The sequence below is a fragment of the Dendrobates tinctorius genome, unplaced genomic scaffold, assembly GCF_039654945.1.
Source record: "Dendrobates tinctorius isolate UK_male_01 unplaced genomic scaffold, ASM3965494v1 ptg000125l, whole genome shotgun sequence".
Taxonomy (NCBI): domain Eukaryota; kingdom Metazoa; phylum Chordata; class Amphibia; order Anura; family Dendrobatidae; genus Dendrobates; species Dendrobates tinctorius.
The window spans coordinates 15,010,479-15,034,041 of record NW_027361793.1 but is presented as its reverse complement, the minus strand read 5'-3'; the positions used below and the strand labels follow the sequence as shown (position 1 = coordinate 15,034,041).

Sequence of the window (23,563 nt, the reverse complement as noted above, 5' to 3'; positions counted from 1 at the left end):
AGACCAAAGAACTGTCTGAGGACTTGAGAAACCAAATTGTGAGGAAGCATGAGCAATCTCAAGGCTACAAGTCCATCTCCAAAGACCTGAATGTTCCTGTGTCTACCGTGTACAGTGTCATCAAGAAGTTTAAAGCCCATGGCACTGTTGCTAACCTCCCTAGATGTGGACGGAAAAGAAAAATTGACAGTAGATTTCAACGCAAGATTGTGCGGATGTTGGATAAAGAACCTCGACTAACATCCAAACAAGTTCAAGCTGCCCTGCAGTCCGAGGGTACAACAGTGTCAACCCATACTATCCGTCGGCGTCTGAATGAAAAGGGACTGTATGGTAGGAGACCCAGGAAGACCACACTTCTTACCCCGAGACATAAAAAAGCCAGGCTGGAGTTTGCCAAAACTTACCTGAAAAAGCCTAAAACGTTTTGGAAGAATGTTCTCTGGTCAGATGAGACAAAAGTAGAGCTTTTTGAGCAAAGGCATCAACATAGAGTTTACAGGAGAAAAAAAGAGGCATTCAAAGAAAAGAACACGGTCCCTACAGTCAAACATGGCGGAGGTTCCCTGATGTTTTGGGGTTGCTTTGCTGCCTCTGGCACTGGACTGCTTGACCGTGTGCATGGCATTATGAAGTCTGAAGACTACCATCAAATTTTTCAGCATAATGTAGGGCCCAGTGTGAGAAAGCTGGGTCTCCCTCAGAGGTCATGGGTCTTCCAGCAGGAGAATGACCCAAAACACACTTCAAAAAGCACTAGAAAATGGTTTGAGAGAAAGTACTGGAGACTTCTAAGGTGGCCAGCAATGAGTTCAGACCTGAATCCCATAGAACACCTGCGGAGAGATCGAAAAATGGCAGTTTGGAGAAGGCACCCTTCAAATATCAGGGACCTGGAGCAGTTTGCCAAAGAAGAATGGTCTAAAATTCCAGCAGAGTATTGCAAGAAACTCATTGATGGTTACCGGAAGCGGTTGGTCGCAGTTATTTTGGCTAAAGGTTGTCCAACCAAGTATTAGGCTGAGGGTGCCAATACTTTTGTCTGGCCCATTTTTGGAGTTTTGTGTGAAATGATCAGTGAGTTTTTCATTTAAGACAAATTAAATGAAGATAATAATACCAAAGAATTTGTGTTTGCAATCATTTTCAGGAGGAAACTAAGTATTATCTGACAGAATTGCTGGGGTGTCAATACTTTTGGCCACAACTGTATATATATAATCATTATAATTGTTATAACTAACTGTAGTTAGTTACTATGTCCGAGCAGTGCTGGGCGCTTCAGCTAGTATATATATATATATATATATATATATATGTCTTTATATTTCATACAGAGCTAGATGGCAGAATAGCCGTTAATTCATTTGTCGGCTTCTGTAAATTCATTGCAGAACCCGACAGGATATGAGACATGGTTTACATACAGTAAACCATTGCAGAACAATTAGATTTATATATGTCAGTGACTAATAGTGTTAGTAGTATGTATGTGTAAAATTTGGGACCTGCAGATATTTAATAAAAGAATGTATTCACGGGAAAAACTGGCGTGGGCTCCAATTCCGGTACTTAGCCTCTCTCTTCCCATTGCCCTGTAGAGGTGGCATATGGGGTAATAAGGGGTTAATGTCACATTTGTATTGTAAGGTAACAGTAAGCCTGGATTAGTAATAGAGAGGTGTCAATAAGACTCCTGGTCCATTACTAATCCTATAGTTTGTAAAGGGTTAAATAAACACAGACACGAAGAATAAAGTATTTTAATGAAAAACACACAGTTTTGCCATATTTATTATTCTGCTAAATCCAAATTAAACCCACGATCTCCTGTAAAAAACCAAAAAAAAACAATATACCATACATGTTCAGTGTACAGTCAGTCCCACGGCGTAAATCCATATCTGGGGGTTAAATAGTTTACATTTGGTAGCGGTGCTAATGCAACCGCCCCGGCTGTAAACCACGGAGGAAGAGAATTAAGTGACAAGGAGCAGTTTATTAATCATGGTCATTCCTGTCTTATTATAAAAATGTCTGATCACCAAGATCATATTTGCACAGGACTAATCTAAACTAAATTTATAAAATGACAATAGAACTTTGTTCACACTCCGGGAGTCAGATCTGATGTCTAAATTTGACCATACACATTAGATGATCGGTCAATTCTACCAAAATCGAAGGGTTCAGCCGACTCGTATCTAATGGGTATATGGGCATTAAGGAGAAGGACATGTAGATGGCATTGGGAAGTGAAATAATCTGCATCAACAGCAGATGATCTTGTGCAAACAAGATATGTGCTGCCAAAAACATAATGTTCCATGCACACTGAATGATCACATTAATGTTGGAATTAGGGTTGGCCTGTCTACACAGGCCATTAAATGATGGTGCAGCTGATCAGTAGTTGATTAATGACCATGGTCGGCCAGTCTAAATGGGATCTAAAAGTGGCAATTATTCATTTTGAATCATATGAAATGGCATTATTTAAAATAAGGTAAAGTATTACCTCATTCACTCCCACACCTCTAGAGATGGAGCAGATGCCTCCAAAGAAACTCATACTGCTTCTTTTGTAGTGGAAAGTTCCATTCCTTTATAAGCAATACAGATACACACATTTTAAAATAAGACATGATATTGTCAAAGAATGACTAAAAGTTAGTCAAGTACATTTCCACTTTAGAAAAAAACATGATAAATCTATCGCACTTTAAAACCGTCTAATCTCAATTTCAAGGGAAATGGCAAATATAAAAAATAGTTTATACAGCTCCTTCCTGATGACACCAGTTTAGGTTTCTGCAAAATAAATGCATCAAACACTTCAATGCTCTTTTTCCAAAAAATGCTGCAAGTGAAACCACTCAGGGACAGAGATTCTACTAAAGTCTTTCACCAAAAGTACACAACTTTCACTGCCTTGGAGTTCAGAATATTAGGATGGACCAATGACTTCACATATTTTCTTTAATACAGTTGAAACCAGATGTTTACATATAAAAAGACACATCTGCATGTTTTTCTCAATATCTAACATGAAATCAGAATAAACCTTTCCTTTCCTGTTTTAGGTCAGTTAGAATTACCATAATCCAATATATAAAGCTCAATGTGTGTGTGTGTATGTATGTATGTATGTCCGGGATTGGCATCCGCTCCGTCACAGCTACAGCCACAAAACTTGGCACAGTCACACGTCTGGACCCTGAGAGCGTCATAGGCTATGTTGTGAGGTGAAATTTTAACCCCGCGCGTTCCAATTCACCAAACAATTTTGCCCCTATCAACATAATGGGGAAAAAGTGAAAGGAAAAGTGTTGGAGGCAAATTGACAGCTGCCAGATGTAAACAAGGAGGACTTAAAGAATGAGAGCGATGGCGCCAAAGAGTAAATACCGTACAGTTGCTAAGGTGGGGCCCTGACATGGGATACTCACCACACACGGGGATATGAACACACGCACAAAATGCGCCACACACTTCCACGTGCTTCAACACATATACCACCCTCAGCACACATTTCACCACACATACACCAACCTCGCCACATAAAAGTCAAAACACAAAAGTCGCCACTCAAAACTCGCCACGCTGTCCCAGAGCTGTTTAAAAGTTGAAAAATGAGCTGTGATTGGTTGCGATCAGCAACAATTTTCTTTGTAGACAGTTGTGGTAACTGAGGCCTATTATTCTTATCATTTCTATGGTGTTATCGTCCTTCTGTAAAGCTGGAAATAATACAATTTATTACCGTGCCAACCCAGACCACCCTCTGACACAGCCTGCAGGGGGAGCCCAGTATCACACAGAATAGGATTAGATACACAGCTCAGCAGTCATTATCACACAGGATAGGACTAGAAACACAGCTCAGCAGGCAGTATCACACAGGATAGGATTAGATACACAGCTCAGCAGTCAGTATCACACAGGATAGGACTAGATACACAGCTCAGCAGTCAGTATCACACAGGATAGGATTAGATACGCAGCTCAGCACACAGTATCACACAGAATAGTATTAGATACACGCCTCAGCAGTCAGTATCACACAGAATAGGATTAGATACACGGCTCAGCAGTCAGTATCACACAGCATAGGATTAGATACATGGCTCAGCAGTCAGTATCACACAGGATAGGATAAGATGCACAGTTTTAATGTGCAATATAATCATTATAATTTGCTATAACTAACCACAGTTGGTCACTATGCCCAGGCAACGCCGGGCTCTTCAGTTAGTTATTAATATTTGTCAAATCCCAGAATAATGAGAGAGAGAGAGAGAGAGAGAGAGAGAGAGATAGAGAATGTTTAAAGGCATTTTAATTACTAGCTGCAAAGTCAAAAGTTTACATACATTCCATTAGTATTTGGTACCATTGCCCTTACACTGAATGATGTGGATCAAACGTTTGGGATATCCTTCCACAAGTTTCTCACAATAGTTGGTCGGAATTTGTGCCCATTACTCCTGACACAACTGGTGTAACTGATCCAGGTTTGTAGGTCACCTTCCTCGCACCTGCCTTTTTAGCTTTGTTATAACTAACCACAGTTGGTTACTATGCCCAGGCAACGCCGGGCTCTTCAGCTAGTCTAATATATAAAGCTCAATGTGGGTGTGTATGTATGTATGTATGTATGTATGTATGTATGTATGTATGTATGTATGTCCGGGATTGGCATCCGCACCGTCGCAGCTACAGCCACAAAATTTGGCACAGTCACATGACTGGACCCCGAGAGCGTCATAGGCTATGTTGTGATCGCAAAATTTTAACCCCGCACGTTCCAATTCACCAAACAATTTTGCCCCTATCTACATAATGGGGAAAAAGTTTATGTATTGGCATCTACTACGTCATAGCTACAGCCACAAAATTTTGCACAGTCACACGTCTGAACCCCGAGAGCGTCATAGGCTATGTTATCAGGTGAAATTTTAACCCCGCGCGTTCCAATTCACCAAACAATTTTGCCCCTATCTACATAATGGGGAAAAAGTGAAAGGAAAAGTGTTGGAGGCAAATTGACATCTGCCAGATGTGAACAAGGGGGACTTAAAGAACGAGAGCGATGGCGCCAAAGAGTATATACTGTACAGTTGCTAAGGTGGGGCCCTGACATGGGATACTCACCACACACAGGGATATGAACAGACACACAAAATGCGCCACACACTACCACGTGCTTCAACACATATACCATCCTCAGCACACATTTCACCACACATACACCAACCTCGCCACATAAAATTCTAAACACAAAATTTGCCACTCAAAACTCGCCACGCTGTCCCAGAGCTGTTTAAAAGATGAAAACCTTTGTAACTGATCTAGGTTTGTTGGTCGCCTTCCTCGCACCTGCCTTTTTAGCTTTGCCCATAAATTTTCAATAGGATTGAGATCCGGGCTTTGTGATGGCCACTCCAAAACACTGACTTTGATATCCTTAAGCCACTTTGTTACCATTTTGGCAGTGTCCTTCAGGTCATTGTCCATTTGGAAGACCCATTTCCTCTCAAGCTTTTACTTCCTGGCTGAAGTCTTGTGATGTTGCTTCAGTATTGCCACATAATCTTCTTTTCTCATGATGCCATCTATTTTGTGAAGTTCTCCAGTGCCTCCTGCAGCAAAACAACCCAACACCATTATGCTGCCACCCCCGTGTTTCACAGTTTGGATGGTGTTCTTAGGCTTCAAAGCTTCAACCTTTTTCCTCCAAATGTAATGATGGTCATTATGCCCAAAAAGTTCAATTTTAGTTTCATCAGACCACAGGACAGGTCTCCAAAAGTTAAGTTATTTGTTCCAGTGTGCATTTGGAAACATTAATCTGGCTTTATATGCTTCTTTTGGAGCAATGGCTTCATCCTGGCAGAGTGGCCTTTCAGGCCATGTTGATAGAGTATTCGTTTCACTGTGGATATTGACACAATCTTACCAGCTTCTGCCGTTATCTTCACATGGCCTTTTGCTTGGGTTGATATGCACATGTCAGACCAAAGCACTTTCATTTCTGGGATACAGAACCCATCTCCTTCCTTAGCGGTGGTATGATGGCTGGACATTCCCATCTTATTTGTTCTTGTATATAATTATTTCTACAGCTGAATAAGGCACGTTTAGGTATCTTGAAATTGTACCCAAGGATGAGCCAGACTTGTTCAAGTCCACAATTCTCTCTTATATCTTGGCTGATTTCCTTAGACTTTCCCATGATGCTACACAAAGAAGCTGTCAGAGACACCGCACTGAACTTGCTCACTGAGCCAGTGCACGTGTCCTGAGTAAAGCGAACAGTGCTCAAAGCTACCTGTGGAGCGGGCAGCAACCAAGTAGATGTGTACTTCACACCCGCAGGACCTGAAGCACGTGACTGCTAGAGGCATGGCCTAAACTCCACAGAGCTAGGAGCTGCAAGACAATTCCTAGCAGAGTAACTGCGAGACAAAGTTACCAAGGGGCATAGACAGTGAGAATAGTCAGGACGTAGCCAATGAGTCACACACAGAGATAGCTGCAAGGTACCAGAGGGGCGAGCAGAGAGTAGTCAGGTCACAGGCAATGAGTCATACACAGATAGTTGCAAGGTACAAGAGGGGCGAGCAGAGAGTAGTCAGGTCACAGGCAATGAGTCATACACAGATAATAACGCAGTACAAAATCAACAGGCAAACTCACAACGGGAAACAGAATCGGGTCAGAACCATATAAACAAGCTATAGCAACAAACAGGCACACGAGGGTCAGTACACTCGGCCAAAGGCAAAAGTATATCTGGCAGGGATTGAAGCTACCCAGGGGTTTATGAAGCTCTCCCAGAACCAGAAAGAGGCCACAATCATTAACCCCAAGTGTGCAGGTCAAAACCTGCACAGAGCTCCAGACATTAACCCCCGGTGTGCAGCTCAAAAACCTGCACTGGGATCATGACAGAAGCAATGTGTTTCAGGTGTCCATTAAAATGTGATAAAGACCCATGTAGGGTCGAAACGCATAGCTGGTGTCTCAGTTCCTCATTGCACATCCATCTATTCTTGAGGAGAAAGCCGCTGTACTATTTTAATTTTTCAATAAAGCAAGAAATTTTATCAGCTGGAACGCCCCTTTTGTTTCTGTCTACTATCAACTATCGTTGGGTCCAGACGAGGTTCCGTGCTGTGGTTGGTGAGCTGGCTAGGGCTTTTTTAGCCCATTTTTTCTTCTATTTGTCCATTAAAATACATCCACAGGTGTTTCTCTAATTAACCCAGATGTTGCCAAAAACCTATCAGAAGTCCAGAATTGTTTAACCCCTCCACAACATGTGCTGTACTGGTACTGCGCATGTTATGTCCCCCTTTGATGTGGGCTAAGAACAGGCGTGGGTGGAATCGCGATCCACCCGTGGCTATTAACCCGTTAAATGCCGCTGTTAAACGCTGACAGCAGCATTTAACGCTCACTTCCAGCCATCGGGCTGGAAATCTGCCCACTGGTGACCTTTGTCACGTGATGATGGGTCACTGGTGGGTTGGCATGAAAACCAGAGGTCTCCTGGAGACCTCTATGTTTGTCACTGCCAGCTTGCTGTGAGCACCGCCCAGTGGTTGATGCTCATAGGAAGTGAGTAATTCGGCTACATGCAGGCAATCTGATCATAGCCTGTATGTAGCAGCTTCTAGTCTCCCATGGAGACTATTGAAGCATGCCAAAAGTAACAAAAAAAAAGTTTTAAAAATATTTAAAAAAAAACAAAATAGAAACGTTCAAATCACCCCCCTTTTGCCACCTTAAAATAAATCAATAAAAAAATCCAACATACACATATTTGGTATCACCGCATTCAGAATCACCCGATCTATCAAAATAAAAAAAGTATTAACCTGATTGCTAAATGGCGTAACAATAAAAAAGTGAAAACGCCTGAATTACGGTTTTTGGTCGCGCAACATTGCATTAAAATGAGATAACGGGCAATCAAAAGATTCTATCTGCACCAAAATAGTATCACTAAAAATGTCAGCTCGGCACGCAAAAAATAAGCCTTCACCCAACTTGAGATCACGAAAAATGGAGACGCTAGGAGTCTCGGAAAATGATGTGGTTTTTTTTGTGTTTTTTTTTTTACAAATTTTGCATTTTTTTTCACCGCTTAAATAAAAAAGAACCTAGACATGTTTCGTGTCTATGAACTCGTAATATATAAAACCGTTGGCACAACTCTAAGGTGGTGGTGCACAAGTAGGATCCCAGTCCGTATATTTGTATAAACTAACTTGGCACACACACGTGAATAATGCAGGTGAGAAGAGATATTTTAATGAAATGCAGTACATACAGTAAACATTTCGGTCACAGCGACCTTCGTCAATGTACTGAAAACAAAATTACAAAATTTCAAATAAATAGACCAAAGTATATACAATGAAATATTTCTGGGTACAATTGTATACAAAAATAATATTATGCCGTATGCCAATAAAGCATTATAGCAAACATTGAGGATTAGAGTTTCATCCATAGGAATTATATGCACACTGAAAGACGCAAAATACATATGAGCACATAGCTATGTAGTGTACGGAATGCACTTGTTTCTAGGGCAATCTGTCCTACAGAAAAAGGATCCTTTTAACCCCTTCACCCCCAAGGGTGGTTTGCAAGTTCATGACCGGGCCAATTTGTACGATTCTGACCACTGTCCCTTTATGAGGTAATAACTCTGAAATGCTTCCATGGATCCCGGTGATTGTGACATGGTTTTCTCGTGACATATTGTACTTCATGTTAGTGGTAAAATTTCTTTCAAATAACTTGCGTTTATTTTTGAAAAAAACGGAAATTTGGTGAAAATTTTGAAAATTTCGCAATTTTCCAACTTTGAATTTTTATGCCCTTAAATCACAGAGATACGGCACACAAAAAACTTGATAAGTAACATTTCCCACATGTTTACTTTACATCAGCACAATTTTGGAACCAAAATTTTTTTTTGTTAGGAAGTTATAAGGGTTAAAAATTGACCAGCGATTTCTCATTTTTGAAACACCATTTTATTTTCAAGGACCACATCACATTTGAAGCCACTTTCAGGGGTCTATATATAGAAAATACCCAAAAGTGACACCATTCTAAAAACTGCACCCCTTAAGGTGCTCAAAACCACATTCAAGAAGTTTATTAACCCTTTAGGTGCATCACAGGAATTTTTTGAATATTTAAAAAAAAAAATGAACATCTAACTTTTTTTCACAAAAAAAATACTTCAGGTTCAATTTTTTTTTATTTTACCAAGGGTAACAGGAGAAATTGGACAGCAAAAGTTATTGTGCAATTTGTCCTGAGTACGATGATACCTAATATGTGGGGGGAACCACTGTTTCGGCGCATGGCAGAGCTCAGAAGGGAAAGAGCGCCGTTTGACTTTTTCAATGCAAAATTGGCTGGAATTCAGATCGGATGCCATGTCACGTTTGGAGAGCCCCTGATGTACCTAAACAGTGAAAACCCCCCACAAGTGACCCCATTTTGGAAACTAGACCCCCCAAGGAACTTTTCTAGATATGTGGTGAGAACTTTGAACCTACAAGGGCTTCACAGAAGTTTATAACGTACAGCGGTACAATTAAAAAATCATATTTTTTCCACAAAAATGATCCTTTCACCCCCAATTTTTATTTTCCCAAGGGTAACAGGACCCTAAAAGTTATTGTGCAATTTGTCCTGAGTACGCTGATACCCCACATGTGGGGTAAACCGTGCATGGCAGAGCTCGGAAGGGAAGCAGCGCCATTTGACGTTTTTGGCTGGAATTGAGATCAGACACCATGTCGCGATTGGAAAACCCCTGATGTACCAAAACAGTGGAAACCCCTCACAAATGACACCATTTTGGAAACTAGACCCCCAAAGGAACTTATCTAGATGTGTGGTGAGAACTTTGAACCCCCAAGAGCTTCACAGAAGTTTATAACGCCCGGGTGTGAAAATAAAAAATTTGTATTTTTTCCACAAACATGATCTTTTAGTCACCAATTTTTTTATTTTCCCAAGGGTACCAGGAGAAATTGGACCCCAAAAGTTCTTGTCCAATTTGTCCTGAGTATGCTGATACCCCATATGTGGGAGAAAACTACTGTATGGGCACATGTCGGGGCTCGGAAGGGAAGTAGTGACGTTTTGGAATGCAGACTTTGATGGAATGGTCTGCGGGTGTCATGTTGCCTTTGGAGAGCCCCTAATGTACCTAAACAGTGGAAGCCCCCGACAAATGACACCATTTTGGAAACTAGACCCCCTAAGGAACTTATCTAGATGTGTGGTGAGCACTTTGAACCCCCAAGGGCTTCACAGAAGTTTATAATGCCCAGGCATGAAAATAAAAAAAATCGTATTTTTTCCACAAACATGATCAATTAGTCCCCAATTTTTTTATTTTCCCAAGGGTAACAGGAGAAATTGGACCCCAAAAGGTGTTGTCCAATTTGTCCTGAGTACACTGATACCCCATATGTGGGAGAACACTATTGTATGGGCACACGTCGGGGCTCGGAAGGGAAGTAGTGACGTTTTGGAATGCAGACTTTGATGGCATGGTCTGCGGGTGTCATGTGCATTTGGAGAGCCCCTGATGTACCTAAACTATTGAAACTCCCCACAAGTGACCCCATTTTGGATACTAGACCCTCCACAGAACTTATCTAGATGTGTGGTGTGGTGAGCACTTTGAACCCCCAAGTGCTTCACAGAAGTTTCTAACGCCCGGGCGTGAAAATATAAAAATCATTTTTTTTCCACAAAAATGATATTTTTGCCCCCAATTTTTTATTTTCCTAAGGGTAACAGGAGAAATTGGACCCCAAAAGTTGTTTTGCAATTTGTCCTGAGTAGGCTGATACCCTACATGTGGGGGTATAACACTGTTTGGGTGCATGGCAGAGCTTGGAAGGGAAGGAGCACCATTTGACTTTTCAGCTCAGAATTGGCTGGAATTGAGATCAGACGCCATGTTGCATTTGGAGAGCACCTGATGTGCCCAAACAGTGGAAACCCCCAATTCTAACTCCAACCCTAACCCCAACACACCCCTATCCCTAATCTCAGCCCTAACCCTAACCCTGGCCCTAGCCCTAACCCTAATGGGAAAATGGAAATAAATACATTTTCTTTTAATTTTTATTATTTTTCCTAACTAAGGGGGTGATAACGGGGGGTTTGATTTACTATTTATGGCGGGTTTTTATGTTTGGCAGCTGTCGTACGCTAAAAGACGCTTTTTATTGTAAAAATAGTTTTTGCATCACCACATATTGTGAGCTATAATTTTTCTGTATTTTGACCCACAGAGTCATGTGAGGTCTTATTTTTTGCGGGACGAGTTGATGTTTTTATTGGCACCATGTTCGGGCACGTGACATTTTTTGATCGCTTTTTATTCCGAGTTTTGGGACGCAGAATGAACAAAAACCAGCGTTTCATGAATTTCTTTTGGGGGGTGCATTTACACCGTTCCGCGTGCGGTAAAATTGATTAAGCCCTTTTATTCTTCGGGTCAGTATAGTTACAGCGATACCTCATTTAGGTCTTTTTTTATGTTTTGTCGGTTTTATGCAATGAAAACTATTTTATATAAAAAATAATTATTTTTGCATCGCTTTATTCTGCGAGCTATAACTTTTTATTTTTTCGCTGATGATGCTGTATGGCAGCTCATTTTTTGCGGGACAAGATGCCGTTTTCAGGGGTACCATGGATATTTATATGCGTCTTTTTGATCGCGCGTTATTGCACTTTTTGTTTGGCGGTATGATAATAAATCATTATTTTTTGCTTCGTTTTTTATTTTTATTTTTTAAGGGGTTCTCTAAAGGGGTTAACTAATGGGACAGTTTTATAGGGCAGGTCGTTACGGACGCGGCCATACCAAATATGTGTACTTTTATCGTTTTTTAATTAGCTTACACCCGGCCGCGATCAGCGGCGCTAACCACGTGGGCGTCGCTTATCGCTGAGACGTACTATCCCATCCATGGGCATAGTGGCCCAGGTCCCATGGACGGGATAGTACGTCTGATGTCAGGAAGGGGTTAATATTATCTAGCACGCCCGCATCCAAATCCCCGTGTGCCCATAGTGGTGTGGTGGTGTTACATACCATTGAGAATTATGCCAGAGCATGGAGGGTTAATTGTCTGTGTCAAAGAGCCTAAAATAAAAGGTCCTCTGATGAAGTATTGTGGCCATGCAGCTGATCAAGAGTTACATTACAAAAGTGTGGTATCTTACCGGTTATGGAGGCGTGAGGTGGGTAGTACGAATTAAACAGGGTTTATAAATTGCGGGAATCCTCCAACTCTGTAAACTTTTTTCCACGTTCTAACTACAGGTTTTCAACAGATATCTCCACGTCCGGATCAGACCACGAGGGACAACCTTCCATGAACCGTTTTTTAGGACAGAGACGCTGTGACCGAAACGTTGACTGTTTGTACTGCATTTCATTAAAATATCTCTTCTCACCTGCATTATTCACGTGTGTGTGCCAAGTTAGTTTATACACATATGAACTCGCAATGACCTGGAGAATCATAATGTCAGGTCAGTTTTAACATTTGGTGAACATCCTATAGTAAAACCAATGGTGTTGTTCCCGCAAAAAACAAGCCCTCATATGGCCATATTGATGGACAAATAAAAAAGTTATGGCTCTGAGAAGAAGGGGAGTGAAAAACAGAAACATAAAAACGAAAAAGGGCTCCGTCATGAAGGGGTTAAAGGCATAGTAATCTTAGTGTATGTAAACTTTTGACTTTGTACCAAGTAAAAAAAATGACCTAAAACATTCTCATCATTTTGGCATTTGGCAAATATTTATTATTATGGTAATCTTAATTGACCTAAAATTAGAAAGATTTATTCTGATTTCATATCAAATATTGAGAACAACATTCATATGTGTCTTTTTACATAGTGTATGTAAACTTTAGGCTTCAACTGTTCCCATTAGCAGAATACTTGTTGTCACTTATCACATAACTGTATTATGCAGATCAACTACAAGGAATTTCAAAGTTTTTCTGCTGAGATTCCACTTTGCTTCTCTAACATTAAAAGGGTTACCCGAGACATTATTATTTTTTTTACTATGGTTAGAAAAATGAACAGGTAGGTAGTTGGTAACTACCTGCCTGTCTACTCGGCACAAACACAGAGCACTCATTGGTCAGTCCTGCCGGTGATTCAACTGCTCAACAGCAACAGAGCAGCTCTTCCTCTTACGGGCTGCTCTGGCAACAAGAAGTGACTGTCGATGTCATGCTGATTGATAGATGGCTCCCCGCAGTTAAGAAGAGAAGTCGTTGCTCTGCCGATGTGACCTCAGCAGAAGTCGCTGAATTGCCGGCAGGAGTGTTCTGATCGCTCTATGCCAGCAGAGATGGACGTTGGGCACAACAGGCAGGTAGATAGGAACCACCTGCCTGTATTTTGAATAAGTCCTGCATAAACCCTTTAAATATGGAACTTTATCTTTTACAATTATTAAGGATAAAGATCATTGGATACATACGTCAGCAGGTGCACAGCATCAGCATGCTGTTTGATGTTATTCTGTCGATATTTGGAGAAGTCATGCAACATCTTCACTGGATCTGGACCAATTGTAATATGGTCCTTGTCCGTCCATGTTTCCACAGCGACTAAAACAACACGTGTATTCAGCTGTTCTTTATATATCTGTAAGTGTAAAGGGAAATTGTTCATAGAACATAGAAGTATATAGAAGACATACAACAATTAAATAGTAGAGATGTCACTTTCAGAGTTGTCTTAAGGGCCTAAAATTGCTATTTTAATACTGTAGTTTCTTTTTGATTGCTTGAGAATGAGACAGACCGACTTCACACATCATTTTTATTATATGTTAAAAATTTAAAAAATATGTCTTTTAAAAGCTAATTGTGTTTTCAAGTAATTATTGAGAATAAGGTGTCTTATGTATACATGAGGAATAACGCCATTTCTGGCCATTATGTGACTTATACCCTGCATTTCCACCAGTTTTCCTTTCTATAGCCTCTATCTCTATCCCAAACACAGCACATCGAGGGGAATGCCTGATCTTTATTCACTTTTTAACTCAGAGTGACAAGCAGAAGAAACATGGATTTTTATGCAGCAGAGCTGAGCTGTCTTTATCTAAATCAATTTCTGAGGTGAGGTAAAACACTTGTTATAGAGCTCTGTACAATGCTTTTCTTTTTCTTTCCACCTGTTTTGACTCCCTGCTCCACACTCCTTCTCCTCCCTGCCCTTTCCATAGAGGATAAACAGATGTGTCACATTACACTTGCAGTCCACCTCCTCAAAGCAAGACGGACTTGAGCTATTTTCACAGTGGATGATAAGTTAAGGCTAAATTGGGACAGTAGCTAACGTCTGTGATATTATACATTAATATACAGTCGTGGCCAAAAGTATTGACACACCTGCAATTTTGTCAGATAATACTCAGTTTCTTCCTGAAAATGATTGCAAACACAAATTCTTTGGTATTATTATCTTCGTTTAATTTGTCTTAAATGAAAAAACACAAAAAGAATTGTCCTAAAGCCAAATTGGATATAATTCCACACCAAACATAAAACAGAGGGTGGACAAAAGTATTAGCACTGTTCGAAAAATCATGTGATGCTTCTCTAATTTGTGTAATTAACAGCACCTGTAACTTACCTGTGGCACCTAACAGGTGTTGGCAATAACTAAATCACACTTGCAGCCAGTTGACATGGATTAAAGTTCACTCAACCTCTGTCCTGTGTCCTTGTGTGCACCACATTGAACATGGAGAAAAGAAAGAAGACCAAAGAACTGTCTGAGGACTTGAGAAACCAAATTGTGAGGAAGCATGAGCAATCTCAAGGCTACAAGTCCATCTCCAAAGACCTGAATGTTCCTGTGTCTACCGTGCGCAGTGTCATCAAGAAGTTTAAAGCCCATGGCACTGTGGCCAACCTCCCTAGATGTGGACAGAAAAGAAAAATTGACAATAGATTTCAACGCAGTATTGTGCGGATGTTGGATAAAGAACCTCGACTAACATCCAAACAAGTTCAAGTTGCCCTGCAGTCCGAGGGTACAACAGTGTCAACCCGTACTATCCGTCGGCGTCTGAATGAAAAGGGACTGTATGGTAGGAGACCCAGGAAGACCACACTTCTTACCCCGAGACATAAAAAAAGCCAGGCTGGAGTTTGCCAAAACTTACCTAAAAAGCCTAAAACATTTTGGAAGAATGTTCTCTGGTCAGATGAGACAAAAGTAGAGCTTTTTGGGCAAAGGCATCAACATAGAGTTTACAGGAGAAAAAAAGAGGCATTCAAAGAAAAAAACATGGTCCCTACAGTCAAACATGGCAGAGGTTCCCTGATGTTTTGGGGTTGCTTTGCTGCCTCTGGCACTGGACTTGCTTGACCATGTGCATGGCATTATGAAGTCTGAAGACTACCATCAAATTTTGCAGCATAATGTAGGGCCCAGTGTGAGAAAGCTGGGTCTCCCTCAGAGGTCATGGGTCTTCCAGCAGGAGAATGACCCAAAACACTTCAAAAAGCACTAGAAAATGGTTTGAGAGAAAGCATTGGAGACTTCTAAGGTGGCCAGCAATGAGTCCAGACCTGAATCCCATAGAACACCTGTGGAGAGATCTAAAAATGGCAGTTTGGAGAAGGCACCCTTCTAATATCAGGGACTTGGAGCAGTTTGTCAAAGAAGAATGGTCTAAAATTCCAGCAGAGCATTGTAAGAAACTCATTGATGGTTACCGGAAGCGGTTGGTCGCAGTTATTTTGGCTAAAGGTTGTGCAACCAAGTATTAGGCTGAGGGTGCCAATACTTTTGTCTGAAATGATCAATGATTTGCTTTTTGCTTCATTCTCTTTTGTGCTTTTTCATTTAAGACAAATTTAATGAAGATAATAATACCAAAGAATTTGTGTTTGCAATCATTTTCAGGAAGAAACTGAGTATTATCTGACAAAATTGCAGGGTTGTCAATACTTTTGGCCACAACTGTACATTCTTATAACCACCTGTCATATTGATTCATGCAAAGTTTGCTGAATGTACACTGACAGCACTAGCAGCTCTGGGAAGTATCAAGTACCCGGGTGCAGACTTACAGCAGGAGTCTGTGCATGAGATACAAATGGACAGGAGGTGAGAGGGGAGCGCTGCGATGAGCTTACCTCCTGGAGCGCATGACCTGAAACGTGATCACCGGGGTAGTGGCCGGAGGCAGAGCCAGATGCCGAGTAGCGGCGGTGACCGGCAAAACCGGAGAGTAGTCTGAACGTGCCAAAGTCAAGCTAGGATGTCGATGAAGTGCCAAAGAGTGAGACGCTGAGAGTGGTCAGGACATAGCAAAAGGTCAGGTAGCCGAAGATAGCGGTGCAGTACAAAGGAGATTAGTAAGAGTAGCAAGCCGAAGGTGACAGCCAGAAACAGACAGCACAGAATCACAAAGCAATGCACAGAACGAGAAAACAGACCGGATCATACATGAGAAGGCAAACGGACTACACAGTATGCAAGCACACCAGGGAGTCAGACATACAGCCAGAACACATGCATCACAGACAAGGATCCCCAGATGAAGGTGGGTAAATCTAGCCCTCCCCAAACCAAAAGGAGGCCATACAAAATTAACCCTGAGAGGACAGAGAAGGAACCCTGTCCACAACCATGACAGGAAGAACCGGCCAGGGGCGGAGCAGGACTAGTCTCATCTTCACCTATTGTCCCCAGCCGGATCTTTAAAGTATATTTTCTCTTATATGTATTTAGTCTTAAATGCCACATTCTGCCCTCCAAAGGACGGATTCTCTCTTCAGAAAAATTTGATCCCATTAATTTTGTACTAAATCTTTCTTTGCACCTAAGCAAACCTCCAACACTTCAAAACACAATCAAAATATTCTAGTAATTATCTAACCCTGTACTTTACATCCAATAAGCCAGAACAGAACAAAAAAAGCATGATAAAAAATCATCATCATCAAAAGAACATCTAAAATTTGGCATTTAGAATATCCTGACTCTGAAAGGGTCAGAAGACAAAACACAGAATTGTTCTACAAACATGTTTGACTTAATAAATGATTAGATATAAACTGAGCAAGATAAGATGTTCTATCAAAGTGGAGGATCTGCAGAATATAATGCCTCACATGAGTGTTATGAACACAGAAGCTTTCATTGATGGCCTTTGATAATGTCAATTGCACATAATAGCCGTCATCGTAGATTACTTTGAATTACAAGAGTTCAATACAGACATAAAAACACTGATCATGCACACAATTTGACTGTTACGTGAGTGACGTATAAGAACTACAATTACTTCTATTTCACCATTTCGGTAAATAACATTTACATCATAGCATTTAAAACAAAACATAGGAGAACTAACAGGATTGTATAGGTGTTTGTGCTCATTTCATGCCACTTGTCTGAAGATTTATTGTTGATGCGTCTGAGCTTTAAAGATCCATTATATGATGATTTTAGGAAGTATACTACATGTTATGCTATAAAAAGTGACGGTGTGAAGTGTGGACAAAGCATAAGGCAGATACAACATTCTTAGATATTCAAACTCAAATAAAATTATCAATCTTCGCAGTGATCTACGACTTAGTTTTAGGCTTCCCTGGATGGGATGTAGATATGTCGTACAGTATGAGCAGCTTTTCAACAATGGTACTGGTTGGCCAAAATCTTAAATATAAAGCTATTACATTGATTGTGGTTTAGTCACGTTTACTACCACTTTCCCATTTGTCTTTAACAAGTTTTCATTAAATTAAAGGTCTACATATTATGACTTTGGGGCCATCATCTTCTACTTATCCTGACCGATCACGCTCTTCTCAATTTTGGGTGTACCAGTACGGTATTTGTATGTTGACTCTTGCCTGTTATAGGTAATAATAATAATCTTTATGTAGCACTAACATATTCTGCAGCTCTTTACAGAATGAGGCTCACAGTCTAAATTCCCAATCTGTATGTCTTTTTAATGTGGGAAGAAACCGGAGAACTCAGATGAAACCCACACAAACTCAGGACACCAGCACTGCAAGGCTACAGTGCTAACCACAGAGCCACAGCGCTAACAGAACTTAAGACAACTTAACTTACTGAATGGCCTTGAAGTAAATCTATCACCAATTGTTTTTTAAAAAAAGTCTGTATACTGAATATTATCAATTAAATGTATTGAACCTGAGGAATCTGCTTTAATTTCTTTAAAGATCCTGTATGTTACTAAATCCCACTAAAAACTACAGCTCAACCAGAAGCGTAACAAAACAACATCTATCACTTTCTCTGCTCACCAGAGGCAGGATTAGGCAAGTTTATTCTTCGGGTTGATGCGATCACGATACCAAACTTACATTTTTTTAATGTTTGGCTACTTTCACCTACTGAAGTTTTTGGATTACCATATTTTGAGAACCTTATGCTTTCAATATTTCTGCCAACAGTCATTTTTTTGTGGAACGAGTTAAAGTTTTTTTGGCACCATTTTCGGGCACATAACATTTTTTAATCACTTTGTATTCTGATTTTTGGGAGGTAGAATGAACAAAAATGAGTAATTCAGGAATTGTTTTTTCTTCATGCCGTCCACTGTGTGGTAAAAGTGATAAGACAATTTTATTCTTCAGGTCAGTATGATTACATTGATACCACATTTACATCGCATTTTTAGGTTTTGCCGCTTTTAGGGTAGTTTCACATTAGCGTTTACGGCCGCAGCATCGGGCTGCACATGGCCACCGCTAAGCCCCACCCCCTGCCGCGCCTCCTCCGGTAGCTCCGCCTACGGGCGCATGACGCTGCATGCATCCTGCGTCCCCTATCTTTAGCACTGGGGACGCAGGCCGAGCGCAGGTATGCGTTTGGTGGTGCATGCGTCCTTTTGACGCTGCGCCGACCAGCGCCAAACACAACCTGTAGCAATTTGGTGTGGTCGGCGCAGCGTCAAAAGGATGCATGCGCTGCCAAACGCATACCTGCGCTCGGCCTGCATCCCCAGTGCTAAAGATAGGGGACACAGGACGCATGCAGCGGCATGCGCCCATAGGTGGAGCTACCGGAGGAGGCGCGGCAGGGGGCGGGGCTTAGCGGCGGTTGTGCGCAGCCCAACACTGCGGCCGTAAATGCTAATGTGAAACAAGCCTTACACAATAAAAGCAATTTTATAACAAAATATTATTTTTGCATCGCTCTGTTCTGAGTTAATAATAATAATCTTTATATAGCGCTAACATATTCCACAGTGCTTTACAGTTTGCATACATTATTATCACTGCCCCCGATGGGGCTCACATTCTAAATTCCCTATCAGTATGTCTTTGGAATGTAGGAGGAAACCCACGCAAACACGGGGAGAACATACAAACTCCTTGCAGATGTTGTCCTTGGTGGGATTCGAACCCAGGACTCCTGCGCTGCAAGGCTGCAGTGAAATCCACTGAGCCACCATGCTGCCCGATGTAGCATTTTTATTTTTCCGCTGATGGAACTGTATGGCGGCTTCTTTTTTGCAGCACTAGAGGACATTTTCAGACTTTTTTGTTTTTTTATTTTTGTACAAAAAAAACTTTTTAATAAATGATAATTTTTTTGATCATATTCTATCACCCACTACTTTTTTTTTAATTTTTCTGTAAATGGCGCTGTATGAAAGCTTATTTTTTCTACCAATTTGGGGTGCATATAACATTTGATTACTGCTTAATTCTGTTTTTGTTTTTTTGTTTCTTTTATGGGAGGCATGACAGAGAAAAATGGTAAATCTGGAATAATTTTCATCATGCAATATAATTGACATGTTAGTTTTACTCTGCAGGTCGATACATTTTTGGTAATACCCAATTTATACTTTTTTTTGTTTTACTATTTTTTCACAGTAAAAAATATTTTCTTAAAATATATATTTTTGCCATATTTTTGCTTACAGAACTGTATGATGACATTTTATGTAACAAGACTTTATTGGTATCTTTTTGGATGGCTTACGACTTTTTGATAACATTTCATTTTAATTTTTGTCTTCCAATATTAACAAAAAATTGTCACTTATGTCATAGTGTTTAATTCCTTTTTTTTTATTAACAACTTTCACCATACGGTATAAAACATGATTTAATTATACAATATGGGTCATTATATGTGTCCTTTTTCTTACTTTTTATATTATATATTTTTTTATTGTTAATCTTTTTTTTAAACTTTCCTTTAGTCCCTCTTTGGAAGTCAAACTTGTATAAGCACATATCAAACACTGTAATATTTCAGTATGTCAATGTAAAACTGACAAGTGTTACATTAGGCCCTGCCTTTGGAGGATTGAAACTAGTTCCAATGTCAAGAGGCGCAGCATGAGTGGGTCTATGAGATCCAGCCCCACTCATGTCGCTGATCTCACAGGTGCAGCTACAGCACCCAGGAGAACAACCAGATGAAAATATGCCTCTGGTACCTTCCACTGACCCTAGTCCATGTGCTGAAGTAGCTGACAAGGGTGAGGGCCACAGTCCTGTGCGAGCCCAACGTGGATCAGTAACTATATTCTGGCAAAGTCAGAGCATAAGTGTCTTGACAAATATTCGATGGTAACGTCAGGGTGTAGATAACGGTCAGGCACCCAATCTCTCACGGGCCCGAAGTATTTGGCACCATGCTTTATGGCGGTCACCAAGCACATCTCTCTCTTTCTGGCCCCCGCTGTTGGCAGCGGGCGACGGTAGATGCTGACCTGCATGATGCTGGTGCTCCCAGGACGGAGCACTCCTCTCTCTGGCTTTTGCAGCACACTTGGCCCTTCTCTTTGCTGCGGCACGGCCAGCTCGGCACTGCGTGCATGACACTGCTCTGTGTGCACGGCTCGGCTCTGCTCTGTGGCAATTCCTCTGCAGGTGACGGGGCTCTCTCTACGCAACCTGTCGCAGCAAGGTAACTCTGTGGTGGGGGAAGGGGAAGCTGAGCGTGTCTCTCACCGCTCTGTGCACTGCACTCGGTTGGCGCCAAACTGACCTGTTGCGCGCCCATTTCCCTTTTATCCCCCCGCTGCTGCATGCGCTTTTCCTCCTGTCTCTCCCCACCCTCCTGGGTCAAGAGGTTGTTCCGGCTCACTTAGGCTTCCCCACCGGGAACGGGAAGGTCCGACTCAATAAAGCGTCCCCCTGGGAACAGGGGATGCAGCCTTACACGAACATGCTCGAATAATGTTGTTATCCAAGCGTGCTCGTGTGTTATTCGAGCATCTGGTAGTGCTCCTATATTATGTTTGAGCCTCCACGGCTGAATGATTTGCAGTTGTTAGACAGCCTCAACACATGTGGGAATTCTCTAACAACCAGGAAATGTGTGCATGTGTTGAGGCTGTCTAACAGCCGCAAATCATGCAGCCGCAGGGAATTGAACATAATATATGAGCACTACCAGATGCTCGGATAACACCCGAGCATGCTCGAGTAAGACGTTATCTGAGCATGTTCGCTCAGCATTATTAGGAAACCCTTAACTGAAAATAATTGTGCTAGTAAGGAAGCAATAAAACTGGCTATTTTTGGACTGCTTGAGTACATGCATGGTTAGCATTTGGGATTTGGATTGTAGTTTCAAAATGACCAGAAAGAAATTAGTTTTCTTACAAACCAATCTATTGTTCTGAGAAATGAAGAGTATTCCATATGGCAAAATGAGGGTACTAATTCCTACAGAGAAGAACACAAATTAACACTACCCTGGATAAAAAAGTGTGATAGATCTTGGTGAACATTTGTACAGGAGAAGAAATATACCAGATTTCCAATTGCCAGGAGGCAAAAAGATACCCAATATCCACCTCCCCAAACTGAAAATTAAAAAGAACTAAACTTTTTTTCTTAATTATCCTCTAGCATTGCAAAAATTAGATTTTTTGTTTCCTTCTCTCCCATACACTGGTGCTGCTTCACTAACAATTGCATGGACCTTCAGAAGCTTTAAAGCTGATGTAGATCGAGTATTTCCAAGTTCACTGGGGGTCATTGTATGCCTTGAAATTAATGACAACTATTACTTGATTTGAAGTGGCAACTTAGCCAGAATAGATCAGTTTTACTGTTTGCAGACATTCAAACAGGTTTGTAGGGAATTCCGTTATGCAAGCATTGGGGCAGGGTACATAAAGGTTCACACAGGGAAAGTCACGTACATCAACTGTTTGAATATAGTGCTCCGAACCTCACTGAAATGGAGATTTGTTATTTTTTGGAAATTTGACAACCCACTAGGGTCAGTAGTGCAAAAAATAATTTTAAGAAACAAACCTATAAGGGTATGTGCACACGGTGTGGATTCTTCTGCAGTTCTGCAGCAGATTTTGCCCTTCAGAACTGCAGCAGAACAGCAAGTGATGTACAGTACCATTTAGGCTAAGTGCACACGTACCGGAACTCTCGCGGAAATTACCGCGAGAATTCCGGAATTCCAGTCCGCAGGAAAATCGCATTTTAAATTCCCGCTATTTTCCCGCGGAAAAACTAGCATTTTGCAAGCGTATTTAGCTTGCAAAATGCTAGCGTTCTCCAAGCGATCTGTAGCATCGCTTGGAGAACTGATTGAAAGGTTGGTCACACTCGTCAAACATAGTGTTTGACAAGTGTAACCAACTTTTTACTACTGAGGCCGCCTATGCAGCATCAGTAGTAAAAGACAGAATGTAAAAAAAAATAAAAAATGGTGTTATTCTTACCCTCCGACGTCCCGCGCATCCGTTCCCAGTAATCCTTTGCGAAAATGCCCGCGATGACGTCAGTTCTCGCAGGATCGCGAAGTCCCGCGGTCATTCGCGATGACGTCGCGCGAATGACCACGAGACTTCGCGATCCCGCGAGAACGGACGCCATCGCGGGCATTTTTGCAAAGGACTACTGGGAACGGGAGCGTGAAGAGAAGCGGAAAGACTGCGCGGGACGTCGGAGGGTGAGAATAACAATATTTTTTATTTTTAAATTCTATTTTTTACAGGGATATGGTACCCAAAGCCCGGAGGACAGTCTCCTCTCCTCCGGACCGTGGGTACCATCCGCAAATGTTCTGCTTACTTTCCGCATGGTGTGCACAGCCACATGCGGAAAGTAAGCGGAACAATGCATTCCTATGGGTGCGGGATCGCCGCGATTCCGCAAATTAATGAGCATGCTGCGGTTTTTACCGCGAAGCGATTCCGCCGCGGTAAAAACCGCAGCATTAGTACAGCATTGCGGAATCCCATAGGAATGCATGGGATGCTTATTTTTCGCGTTTTCGCGGCAAAATCGCGCGGTTAAAACCGCCGCGGAAACGCGAAAAAAACGCCACGTGTGAACTCAACCTTAAGGCTATGTAAAACAAAAAATGCTGTGCACACGCTGCAGATTTTTCCAAGCAGATTTGGTGCGGATTTAAAACTGCAGCATGTCACTTCTTTCATGCAGTTTTACATCTGCTCCATTATAGAAATCCGCAG

The 23,563-nt window shown here is 41.4% G+C and overlaps 1 protein-coding gene across 9 annotated transcripts in view; it reads right to left on the bottom strand.

Moving 5' to 3' along the window:
* Positions 1 to 23,563, bottom strand: part of ADAM23 (ADAM metallopeptidase domain 23) — an 889,186-nt gene that overhangs the window by 240,427 nt on the left and 625,196 nt on the right. For all 9 annotated transcript variants that reach the window (XM_073541893.1, XM_073541894.1, XM_073541897.1 and 6 more), the window contains exons 11-12: positions 13,568 to 13,734; positions 2,519 to 2,603 (exon numbers count right to left, since the gene is read on the bottom strand). In XM_073541893.1, coding sequence (XP_073397994.1) covers positions 2,519 to 2,603; positions 13,568 to 13,734 — 252 coding nt within the window. The remainder of the gene's footprint in view (positions 1 to 2,518; positions 2,604 to 13,567; positions 13,735 to 23,563) is intronic.